This window comes from Gouania willdenowi, chromosome 9 (genome assembly GCF_900634775.1).
Source record: "Gouania willdenowi chromosome 9, fGouWil2.1, whole genome shotgun sequence".
NCBI classification, from domain to species: Eukaryota; Metazoa; Chordata; class Actinopteri; order Blenniiformes; family Gobiesocidae; genus Gouania; species Gouania willdenowi.
The window spans coordinates 10,677,592-10,690,585 of NC_041052.1; the positions used below are offsets into that span (position 1 = coordinate 10,677,592).

General features: G+C 36.0%; 3 protein-coding genes across 3 annotated transcripts; all 3 read right to left on the bottom strand.

The window, feature by feature from the left end:
* Positions 1-1,435: 1,435 nt before the first annotated feature.
* Positions 1,436-2,742, bottom strand: LOC114470287 (perforin-1-like). The gene is made up of 2 exons (XM_028458395.1): positions 2,580-2,742; positions 1,436-1,888 (listed from the first exon to the last, which is right to left on the bottom strand). Exons 1-2 carry the CDS (start codon positions 2,730-2,732, stop codon positions 1,625-1,627), a joined length of 417 nt encoding a protein of 138 aa, XP_028314196.1. The 5' UTR covers positions 2,733-2,742; the 3' UTR covers positions 1,436-1,624.
* A 5,645-nt stretch (positions 2,743-8,387) lies between these two features.
* On the bottom strand, positions 8,388-9,038 carry LOC114470234 (perforin-1-like). The gene is made up of 2 exons (XM_028458298.1): positions 8,855-9,038; positions 8,388-8,776 (listed from the first exon to the last, which is right to left on the bottom strand). The coding sequence occupies exons 1-2, from the start codon at positions 9,005-9,007 to the stop codon at positions 8,477-8,479; spliced, it is 453 nt and encodes a 150-aa protein (XP_028314099.1). The 5' UTR covers positions 9,008-9,038; the 3' UTR covers positions 8,388-8,476.
* A 1,201-nt stretch (positions 9,039-10,239) lies between these two features.
* On the bottom strand, positions 10,240-10,997 carry LOC114470202 (GTPase activating protein 1-like). Its single transcript, XM_028458221.1, has 2 exons — positions 10,811-10,997; positions 10,240-10,730 (listed from the first exon to the last, which is right to left on the bottom strand). Exons 1-2 carry the CDS (start codon positions 10,961-10,963, stop codon positions 10,443-10,445), a joined length of 441 nt encoding a protein of 146 aa, XP_028314022.1. The 5' UTR covers positions 10,964-10,997; the 3' UTR covers positions 10,240-10,442.
* Between the last annotated feature and the right edge of the window lie 1,997 nt (positions 10,998-12,994).

A 12,994-nucleotide genomic window follows, 5' to 3' on the forward strand; every position in this document is an offset into this window, starting at 1 on the left:
CTCCTAATTGGGCTGAGCAATTCTGGCAGCTCCGCCTCGGTAAACCTAGAATCGTTTTTTCCTTCTGAGGCAACTAGCAAAGATAAAGTCCTCACTTTCAAAGCATCACTTTGAAATACTAATCCATGCTTTTGTCACAACACGGCTGGACTATTGTAGCGTTCTGGTTCAGAACGCTGCAGCGTGCCTTCACGATAACATGATCATGTTTCACCTGTTCTGTCTTCCCTTCACTGACTCACAGACTAAAACAGAATTGATTTAAAAAAAAAAAAAAAAGAAAACGTTTTTAAATGTCTCAGCGGCCTTGCCCCGCATTATCTGTCTGATCTGCTTGTGTCTTACCGATCAAGCGTTGCTTATGGTCCCTCAGACGCATCGCAAACTTAGAGGAGACCGAGCGTTTTCTGTTTTTGGTCCCAAACTGTGGAATGAGCTGCCTCTGTACATTTGACAGGCTGACTCCCTTTCTGTTTTTAAATCACACCTTAAGACACGCATGCTCTCTTTGGCGTTTAACCAGTGTTGAAGGTGACTTTCACTGTTCCAATTGTACTCTGTGATGCCACTGTACTAATATAACTAAGTAATTTTTTCTTTAAGTACATTTTAAGTGATCTACTTTTTACTTTTAATTTATTAGATTTTAAGTAAAGAAGACTTTAAGTAAAATTTGATAATTTAAGTAAGATCACTTCTACTTAAGTAGATTGTTCTGTACTCTTTCCATCCCTGGTGACTAGTACAGAACTTTCTGAATGTCTGTACTCTGAAGTAAATGGTACTAAAATTTAGACAAACCAGTACAGTAGGTGGCGATATGCACCTATTCAAGTTGGTTGCAACACACCAATAACCAAGAAAGATGAAGAAGAAGATATGACTACTACAGGCATCTTTTTAAAAATCCACTTGATAATGAAGCTAGACTGAAAATGTAAATGGAATGCTGTCAATGGGAAATAAAATTTGTTTCATGTGTTGATTCAGTGTGACATAGTGAAGCTTGAAATTTGAGAAACCCTGAGATCAAAGGTTTTTATTACCTTTTAGCAGTCAGGACACCCCCATGTTATTCTAATGTCCCAGGTTTCACTTTGACATTTTTAAACATTTTTGGCTACAGGCAAGTGCGTCAATTCTACTGGGGTGGCTAAGGTGGGCCCACACAGTGAGTGTGGGGTGACCAATGCCACTCATACCATCCCCCCACCCCCATTTTCATGATTTATGAATTCAGACTTATTCTTTCAAAACAACCAACATATAATATAGAATTATTTTCCCACACTGTATTACATAGCATTCAGAAATCAAAACAAATGTATTTTTATTAAATTTACCAAGTCACATATTTATGTAAAGATGTTTGCAAAAGAGAGCAAAGGAAAACATTTTATTATTGAAAGACAATTCTTAATTCTATTTTAGCAGTAAGATAATTCAAAGTGCCCCCCAGCCTTACATGTAGCATCATATAGCTGTCGTGTATGTGCACTATGACATTCGTTCAAATGAGTCTATTGATTTAAAAAAAAAATTGCCACCACTCAGACGTCTTTTAATGAAGTCCATTGATATTTGTCTTGACGCAGTTGCATTTCCGAAGGTGTTTTCATTAGTCCTAAATACATCTGTATTTCATGTTGACAACACCATCTTCCCCTATGTCACATTCCAGATGAGTGTTATAGAGTTCGTTTGTTGACATATTTTCTTCGCAAGTTCCCAAGAGATCGTCATCATCATCATCATCGCCATTTTCATTCCAAACCTCAATTTTCATGATATTAGAATCAACAGAGTCAAAGGTGAACCTTTCTGACCAGTCTGGGTCACATGTTGAACGCGCTACACGTGTAGAATGGATTTTATCTCCAATTTTCACCTGTTTGGAAAAACAAGAAATTCATTAGAATGGAATAATAAATACATTGAAATAGCACATGAAATAAAACAAACACAAAGAAAATAGTCTTGATTGGGTAAAAGAAATGGAACATTGATTCAGTGACATTTTCAGTTACCCACCCATCATTTCAACAGTTACAAAGACAGATCATCAGACACAAACTCTCTTATGGCGCGTTTCCACTTCTTGCTTTCAGAATTCTATGCTGTTTTTCCTGAGCGTTTCCATTGAGCACCAACCTGACACGCGAAACTGCCAGACCCCACGGATTGCACTTTTTTGCTGCCAACCTCACAAGATCGCCAACAAAAATCCATGGTGGCCAAATGCTTCCTCTCTGTGTGTAAGTTGATGATGCCACGCTGTGATGATTCTCAGACCCAATCACTGTCTACTTTGTGCCGGCGTCACATTTACACACCAGGGCTGTTTTTTTTTTAACGTCAACAAAGGAGGTAATAAAAAAGCAACACCGGGTACCATGAAGGAGGTACTTTTCCCAGTGGAAATGTGCAAAAAGAGAATAGAGCGGATACTGCCAGTGGAAACACGCAATTAGTCTGCAAATAATGTAACATTCAACATACACACTCAAGGAGAACATCCAAATCAGGGTAATTGGGCTTCAAGTACTGGTACCCACAGTGATCTCTAACTGGTGACCTACCGTTACATATGAATCTGGTTCAGTATCCTCCTCTCCATTCAGGTCATGGCCATCTTTCACTTTTACCAGCACCTTCTTATTATAGCAGTTTTCAGCTACAGCAACCCGGAGAAGCACAAATGCCAGCAAAGCAATTATAGCTGCAAATTTCATCTTTGATCCTTCTTAGTCTACAAAGAGAAGAAGAAAGAGACTGTTTGGTTCGCAAATAGCCAAAAGGCTGAGGGTGGAGTTACACAGGTACACACCTCACACATTGTGTGTATGAGTACATTCTCGTGACTTTTGTTATTTGTATTTTGCTCAGATTCACATGAAAGGAGAGTTCCAACTTTATTTCTTTTTTTTAGCAATCATTTAATACTTGTTCTACAATGATTTTAACTGAGTTTGACAAAAATTTAACCAAAGAAAGACCTTAAAACATGGACGGTTGCATTACGTTTTGGAGAGGATCCAAATCAATCTACTGATTTTGAGTCAGTTTAAAAAATCAAAGAATCCATATCTCTCATCCTTGGTGTAATTTCAAAAATTCTTATCGTGGTTCATAATTTCTTCATGTACCTCATTGACTTTCTTTCAAATCAGAGCCGGATTGTACAATTAAGCACACGTTTGTTTGATTTTTTTTTTTTTTAAATGGGGGATGTCCAAACATTCAAACCTACTGTATCAATATTAATGGGGATATAAATTTGTGATACCATGATCAGGATCACTGATCCAGATAACTGCCAATATCTGGCAAAGAGGATATTTGGTTATGGTGGAGGTGTTCGCTCTCAGAGTGCTTTTGTTACAGCTTGCATCACTGTGGCCTGTTAAAATCTTCTTCTTCCCTCACTTTTTTAAACATTTCATCCTATTGCTGTGGTAGAAGTAGTTCTTATTTGTTGTCTCAAGGAAATGTGTTCCTCTTCTTCCCGGCAGGTTTGCAATCCCAGGTTTAAATCTAGGTATTATGTGTGTGGTGGTCAGCTCTTCCTCTTCTTCTTTCATTTCTACTTTGGCATTTTCCGGCAATTGGCACATTCCACCAGCACCACCTGTTGTCTCATTATAGCTCTACTCGGCCATCAGGAAATTGTGTGCCTGACGATTGATGTTTGCTAAAAACACGAATGGATGAAAACCATTCAAAAATATATTGCCTAAGAAGAACAACCAAAAGAAAAGCTGTATTATTGAAAGAACACACTATTTTGAAGGATTGAAGGATTTATTATGATTATTAATATTTATTAAGTGAAAGGATAAAAACTGAAAATCTTAGAAACAAAGGAGTAACTTTTCTGTTGTTTCCAAAAGTTCTTCATGTGATTGTACTTCAAAAGCCAAATATTTACAGCTTTTTGGTCTTTACAAGCTTTTGATGTCATAATATATTGTAAGTCAAATATTGTATTTGTATGTGAGATTTTAACGTTTTAACTTAACCATTAAGTAATACAAACTAATTGAGAGGTACCATATTATTTACCAATATTAACAATGGGGGAAAACCTTGAGGGGAAACGCCTGTGCTTGCAATGTGTCCGTGCTGACAAACATTTAAATACCCATCATGGCCAGCACGGGCAGTAGGGAGCATATACTGTAGACGCTTGTTAATAAATATAGACCATTGTTAATAAATATTGTGACATATTTTTTTTGGACAGGGCTATAGCCTGGATGCAAAACCTCTCTTTATTTTTTTCTGAGCACGAGTGTCCGCTGGAATCTAATAAAACTTTAATTTACGTCAACTAACGTTATTCCTCCTATTCTGGCACCCAAACACACAATAAGACGACATTCTAAATCTGTAAAATTACTAGCCTCCACAGACTTTAGCCAGCGGCATATTCTGTTTTTGCCTCCAGCCAGAGTTGTGACATCACTCGTGATGTGGTCCATTAAGGGGTCTATAGGGTAGCTTGGTAGAATCTGTGCTGCTTCTGCTTCACAGAGTGTCACTTGGGTCATTCTTAGTCACTCTTTGTAATATTACAGATAGAATACAACTTTTGTTAGTTTTGTGGGTTCTTGAGGGGAGGGGGGTGGGGGGGGGCTGTAATGAGGCCTGTCAGGGTGGTTTTGGATGAATGAGACGGAGTCAAGTTTTAGGGTTGCTGGTCAGATGTAAACACATCTGTCAAAGGGTTTTGGGAAGCAGACCAGTCTGGACTTCCAAGGTAAACAGACTTTCAGTTTGTGTGTCTCAGTGAATTCGATGTTGTTCCGTGCTCTCAGGGTTTGCATGTTGCTGATAGCGATAGTCATAACAATAGCTAGCAGAGACCTTGGTGAACACTATTGGTTTACAATGGTATCTGGCCTGCTTAGGGCAGACTCACCAGAATTGACCAGGAGAGATTCTGTCATCACATATCAAGGCTTCTGCAAGCCTTTTGAAAGATTATTGACCCAGCAATCAGCCATTTTTTCTGTGATGTCACAAGGATAGACAGACATGGTTCAGTGGATAGAAATGTATGGTTCCATATTCGCAATTACACTAACATGGCCAGAAACATACATTATTTAACATATTCTATATAAATAAAGTTAAATTGAATTTAACAAGTGCAAAGAAAAACTAATCTTGAGTGTTTTAATGAGCCAACGGCTGGTGTGTTCAGACCAATAAATGAGTCGGTTTGGGGTGTGGGACACAGGTTTAGCTTATAACCTATAAAGACGTGGGTGAGTCTATGGTGAGCATTCAGATTTTTTTAAATGTGGACAAAATAAGTAATGTTAAGAATATAGAGTCATGTGCTGTATTATGCTACAATCTGTCATTTTGTACCTTTTGTGCTAGTTGTGTGACACGGGTAATAAGGTGCATAAATGAATGTAAAATTAGCACAAGTTTTGTTCAATCCAAGACTACTTCTACGCTCTTCTTGCGAGCATTTCCTTCTGTTACATTTACTTCAGTTTTATGTTAGATTTCACAATAACATGACAGTTTAGACTTGGTTTTAATAGTTTTTATTTCACGATACCTTTTGTTTTCTGTCATGTTTGTGTGTTTGGGCTCTTGTGTAAACTGTTATCTTGTCAATATGAGTTGCATGAAAACTCAGTTTTTGAAATAATGAGTAGACCTATTACTTTCTGTAAATTCTTAGGCAAACACACCTAAATAATTACTGAAAAGGGCTGAAAAAGCAGCATTTTTTGAATTTTGTGGAATTTGAGCCAGTTTTTGTGAGGTCTTGTGTTTTGCCTTAACTATCACAATTAGAATTCACACCTTAAACAAACTATTAAGCATTTTCCCATGCTTAAGGGATCAATGTCAACATTAACTGGGAGAATGAGAGTTTCTGTGTACTTTTCATCCCTGGAAGGAGACATGTCACATGGAGAGAGCTGTTTTTATTCCCAACGTGACACTTTAGCAAAATTGAGTTTTGAGCTCAAGCTGTCACTCTTGAGACTCAGCAGTTTACTAAATCCACACTCATAATAGCACCATAATAAAGTGAAATCACACCAGGCTTTTCAAATGAGTATAACATGTTAAAGCACCCCCCCCCCCCATCTCTTAAACAGAACTATAATGCCTCTGTTCTTTTAAAATACACTTTGCTCAACTAAAACTTAAACAAACTTAAGCCTCTTTGGGAAGTGATAAACTTATTACTGTAATCCAACCAAGCAATTTGTTCGCAAGACAAGGCTACATACTCTGACAGAAGAATATGAGGTTTTATAAGCAATGATAAGACAATCAAGTCCTAAATAATTGTTGCAGTTCCACACCATCACAGTACCCTAACATTTGACTGATATAAAGCAATTCTTCAGAAAAAATGCCATATTGTTTCAAAGTACTTGGATGAGTTGTATTTTGCCATTTCCTTTCTTGTTGTTTATTCATGGCCACATTTATTGAGGCTTAAGAAATCATCTGATGTTACCAGTTTGATGTACACCATAATAAAACATGCCAGTACCTTCCAGGGGTGGACTGACCATTTTGCATACCGGGCATCGTCTTGGTGGTCCGTCTACCCAAAGTGATCCGGTCCGGTCAGCTACGTTTTTGATTTAAAAAAAGAAAAAAAAAATTATGAGCGAGAGGAGGGAGACATGGTAACAGGTGGTCAAAAATGGTACAAAAACATGGCAAGTAAAGAGTAAAAAGTTACTAAAATGGGCCAACAGCAGTCAAGAGTGGCTAAAAAATGTGCAAATATAAGGAACCAGGTGGTATGTAATGGCAAAGATAGCTCAAATGGGCAAAAATGTGGAACAAAAAGAGGCAAGATGTCGGGAAAAATGAAACAAGTTGTAATTATTTGGCAAAATTTAGCTTATTTGGATAAAAAGTGGTAAAAAAAAATATTAAATAAAGGATAAAAGTGTAAAAAAGAACATGGAAAATAAGTGTGTGTGGAAGGGGGGGGGTCTGAAAAAAATGTCAGAACTTTTGAAAAGGGGCAAACATGGGACAAAAGAAGTTGCAAAATTGCCAAAGGAAATAGGAATAGATAAACAGGGGTTAATAAGTTTCCCTTTTTTAAGGTTTTCTGGCTACAGGGTATGATGTGTATCTAGTTTACTGTCTAGTATTGGTTTAGGTTTTTTTTTTTTTTTTTTAAACAAAGATTGTTATATGTACATCGCTGTCCTTTATTGTTGAGACAGAATCTCTCCAATATCTCTAATGATCTCATCTCTTCAGGGTTGTCAAACTAATTTTGTTCAAGGGCCACATACGACCCAGTTTGACCTCAAGTGGGCTGGACCCAAAAAAAAAATCCATGTTTTTGTGAAGGAAAAAGCACAAATTCAAACAAAATCCTGAATGTTAGACAATTGGTCAAAATTCCTTGACATTGTAACTAATTTTCTGGAAATTTGCAATGCAATTTGTCAGATTTCTGTTGGATAATTGCGAGAATTTTCCAGGTTTTTGAAAATTGTGATTTGATAATACTGTAAGTATTGCAGTACTGCAACCTCCATAGTATTTCATCTCCAATTTATATGATAATTTACAAAAAGTCATGTTTTTGCAGTATTTTTTTGTTTAAACAAAATATTCCTGTGGGCCAAACTAGATGCTCTGGCGCGCTGAACTTGGCCCGCGTGCCTTGAGTTTGACATATGACTTTATGCATTTGACAACTTCTCATCAGTGATAACAATTATTACAAAGCACAAAAATGAATGATCACAAAAGGAAATATCATTAGCTTGTCTTTTTCTTTTGTAGATGCTGTTAATGAGTCTTTGGAGATTTACAAGATGATACTCCAAACACCACCAAGGTTTCACTCGGTTGCCAGATTTATCTGTTTCTTGCACTTTAGACAGATTTGAATTTTATTTTGTAGATAAAAAGTAAATAAGGCAGATAAAAAAAAAAACTGACATATTTAAACAGTTGAACACTGAAGGGTTGAGTTTGAGCACTTCAACTCTTTTACTACTTAATGAGAAATCAAGTATCTGAAAACACTGAATGTGATCAGTGAGGATAAACTCCTTTTTTCATTGTGTTGAATGATAATTTACTGTAGGTAGAATATTCATTCAAGTGTAATTTAATGCACTTCTTTGTTTTTATTTTTGAAATAAAAATGCTAATTTTGTAAAATGGAAAACACTAAAATTATCTATATTCAAAAAAATATATTCAAAAAAAAAATATAAATCCACACTTTAAAATAAAGTAACAGATGCATGTGGCTCTGAACAAGTTTTTCTTTTTATTTGCTTTTTCATCCTGCCAACATGGTGTGTTTGAGCTAAATCGTACATCTTGTAAATGGATAAAAATATTCAGAAAATACAAACAGTACAAGATATTAGCTGTCAAGACCAAATTTTATTACACACATGATGGAGATGTTTTAATTGCATCAACATGCATCTCTAAACTGAGAAGTACATTATTTTCCTATTCTGTACTGTTCCCCCAGTGAATTACCATAACATTTATATTTCAGATTCACAATGCCATTTTTGGCGACAGTGCACTGCACATGAGTGTACCCATTGGAGTGATAGGACAGGTCTTCCATGCAGGTTCCAATGTGATCGTCACCTCCACGCAATCCACTGTCCTGGTCCCAGACCTCTATTCTCATCTCATTACTGTTGATGTTTTTAAATGAGAACCCCTGCCACCAAACGGGGTTGCGGGTTGAGCGGATCACTTTGGTTTTTTTGGTAATGTCTCCAATTGTGACCTGTTGGGATGCAAAAACACAAAAGAATTAAGAAAGACAACATTTCCTTTTTTTTTTGTGTTCCATGAAGAATCATACCTTCACGTATGGATCAGGTCTTGATAGTCCGTCTCCGGTCATGCCAATGCCATTGATCACGGTAACTTCCACATTTTTTCCATAACATGAAGAAGCTACAGAGTTCTGGATGAAAACAGTTGCCAGTAAGGCAGCAATCACAGCAAACTTCATCTTTAGTCTTATTTCACAGACCAAGTGAACATGAGAGCAGGCAGCCACTTTATAAACAGTAAGCCAAAGAGGTGAAGGGAGGAGTTTTTAAAGAGACACACCTCCAGAGAAGTAATGTATTTCGATTAGAATAACACTAATGGCACTTAACCCATGCTGTCACAGTTATGGACTTATTATGTCAAGAAAAAAGAGACAAAAACTAAAAATGTGAGTGTCTGTCATTATTGATTCTTCTTTGTTTGGTGTTTGGTGAATTCTGTTTGGCGGCTTATTCTTCTGTTCGGCTGACTATCGATAGTAGTTTAAAGAAGCATTTGATGCTGTAAATGGAATTAGCGTGTTAATAGTTAGCACTTGCAGATACCAATGCCAGTATTTTAGAACTGTTGCGGGACTCCTACCGATACTAGTATCGTTATCAACACAACATAATTTTTTTTGCAAGAATAAAAAGTGCATAGCTGTGATCAAAAAAAAAAGATTGCACTACCCATGCATGGTGTTAATCTTTGCTAACATATGCAGGCAAGGTGCAAAAAATAATAGCTACAGAGCTACAGACCTGTTTATCTGTCTCTGCAACTTTGACAGTAAAATGTATTTGACCCACGACTTTCCTTCTGTGGCTTTGAGTTTGTTGTCACAATATTCCACAACAGTTATTACAAAGCACACTAATTAATGTTCACAAAAAGAAGTAGCATTAGCTTATCTTTCTTTTTTTCCAGATGCAGTTAATGAGTCTTTGGAGGTTTCCAAGATGACAATCCAAACACCACCAAAGTTTCACTTGGTTGCCAGATCTGTCTGTTTCTTGCACTTTGGATGGATTTGAACTTTATTTTGTAGAGAAAGAAGAAACAAGGCAAATAAACAGCTGATATATTTAAACAGTTGGAACACTGAAGGGTTGAGTTTCAGCAATTTAGCAATTCTTCAAATCAAATATCTGGCAAGACTGAATGTAATGTAAACTTGTCTTATTTATTTTGCTGATAATTTACTGTTGGTAGAATATTCATTTATTTTCAAGTTGTTCAACCTGACAAATTTATTCAGGAACATTTTTCTCTGCGTAGTTTAATGCACTTCTTTGTTTTTTTATTTCCAAAATTTTGTTAAATTGAAAACAGTAAAATTATTTATAGAAAAAAATAATTATATATATATATATATATATATATATAAAACTAAAAAACCATGCTTTAAAATAAAGTAACAAATGCACATTGCTTTGAACAGGTTTTTATTTTTATTTGCTTTTTTATTCTGCCTACATGGTGTGTTTAAGCTTTATTGTACATCTTGCAAATGGATTCAAAAAATCCAGAAAATACAAACTGTACAAGATATTAGCTCTCTCAGCACCAATGGAGATATAATCATTGCATCCACATGCATTTCTGAACTGAAAAGTGGATTTTTTTTCTCTTTAGTACTCCTCCTCCTGTGAATTACCGTAACATTTATATTTCAGATTCACAATGCCATTTTTGGCGACATGGCACTCAACAAGAACGTATTCATCGTAGTGAGAGGACAGGTCTTCCGTGCAGGATCCGATATGATCGTCGCTTCCACGAAATCCACTGTCCCGATCCCAGACATCGATTGTCATCTCATTACTGTCGACATTATTGAATAAGAGCTCCTGATACCAAAAAGGGTTACGGGTCGAGTGGATCACTCTGGTTTTTTTGGAGAGGTCTCCAATTGTGACCTGTTGTCATGCAAAAACACACGAAAAAATTGTATTTAGTCATTGGTTTGTTAAACTTTGTGTTCCAGGAAGAAACTTACCTCCACATATGGATCAGGTCTTAATAGTCCGTCTCCGGTCATGCCAATGCCATTAATCACGATAACTTCCACATTTTTTCCATAACATGAAGAAGCTACAGAGTTCTGGAAGAAAACAGCTGCCAGTAAGACAGCAATTATACCGAACTTCATCTTTAGTCTTATTTCACAGACTAAATGAGCATGAGAGCAGGCTGCCACTTTATAAACAGTAAGCAACAGAGGTGAAGGGAGGGTTTCTCAAGGGACACACCTCTAGATAAGTATTTATACACATCATTAGATTTCTATTTGAATGACACTTTTTATACTTAACCCTTGCTATCACAGTTATGGACTTATTACATCAAGTATAAAGAGACACAAACTGAGTGTTTGTCACTAATGATACAAAATAGCCAAATTTTCTCTACCACCTCTACTATCGAACACTTCTGGAAGTAGCATTAATGTGCTGCCTGTGCCAAGTATCATCAGTAACTATCTAAACTGGTTATTATAGAAGCTGATCCGCAGAGATATTTAAGGAACACACACACACGCACACACACACACGCACAGACAAACTTTAACCCCAATTAAACAACACACCAGCTAGCAAATATCCACTATAACCAGGGCTTTAATTTAACTTTTTAGATCACCAGCCAGCATGGCTAGTAGATCCTTAAAGTTACCAGCCAATTTTTTTTCCAACGAAAATAATCTACATTATGAGTACCACAGAATAGATTTAAGGTTTCATGTTTCTTTAAATAGTTTTTATTTTAGTTGATTGCAGAAATACATAAAAATGGTAAAAAAAAATATAAACATTTAATTTAAAAACAATGTTGTAAGAATGCCTAAAAGGTGTGATATGGAACTTTGGATGTATCACAGAAGTGAACCTTTTATAAAGTATATTCTAATAATTTAATGAACAAACTCAAATGAAAATTGGATCCCTGGTACACCGTTTGAAGTTAGAAAGAAGTAATCACTAATCAGTACTAAGCATTACATGTACTGTAGAAAAAAAATGTTTACGAGCATGCATTCTTAATGTAAACAAATCCCACTCCCCACAAACTGTATAGTGCACATTTTAAAGGTAAACAAAAGGTTGAATACCAGCCACTCACAACCACTTTTCAGATCCTCTCTCATCTTTGTTTTCCCCTGTGTTGACCATTGACCAGTAACTGCCAGCTCGCAATGCAGCATGTTATGTATTTTGATTGTGTTTTCACATATTGTAATGAATCGTAAATATTACAAATGTCCCAAAGGTATACAGAGAGGCAGAATAAAAAGTTTATAAATTGTACCATATATAAACTACTTTAACACATTTTTAAATACCACAAACAATATAGTAGAAATGGCAATGTTGACACTTTCTGGCAAAGTGATGCACCCAAACAGTATACTTATAGATATGTGTATATATGAATATATAAATGACACATCGCAAAGAATCAGTAAAATAAAACATGATCCTATCCTGCGAATCCAACACTGTTAATAGATTTTGGCTTTGCTAACTGATCAGGTATAAAAATGTCCAGACAAGGTTCAAACTGTCTTTTTATTACAGTCACGTGTTGTCATCTGTCACATGAACATTACAAGAAAACAGAAAAAACAGACAGTCACGTGACGTATGTCACACGTTTTACTAGTTTTTGTTTGTTGTACTTTTACTAATACACAATTAAGGAAAATTAGGATTTTTTTTTTTTTTGTTTTTAGGCAAACATTCAAAGACTTATACTGAACTCCAATGGCCCAACTGTCATTGTGTGCATGTGCATTTTAATGACATAATTTATGAAGTTATTCAAAGTTATTCCATGCATTTCTTGTAAACATCTTGTAAACATCCTCAAAATAACTTTATATTCATTACATATCAACTCATTATCAGTACCTGCTTTCTCTGGCAGAAGGTCAAGGTGGTTTACTTTATTATCCCAGCTCACGCCAACGCAAAATGGGATACACCCTTACCAGGATGCCAGTCTGACATAGGCCATCACATAGAGACAAGCAATATTTTCATTTTTTAGTTTATTTGACACGGGTCATGCAAAACAAAACTGTCAAGCCAAAGTTAATAAGGCTAACATTTATCTGTGGTCCCTTTGCAGGAAGATGTACAATAATATACAATACACAGAATAAAAATAAATCATTTAAGAA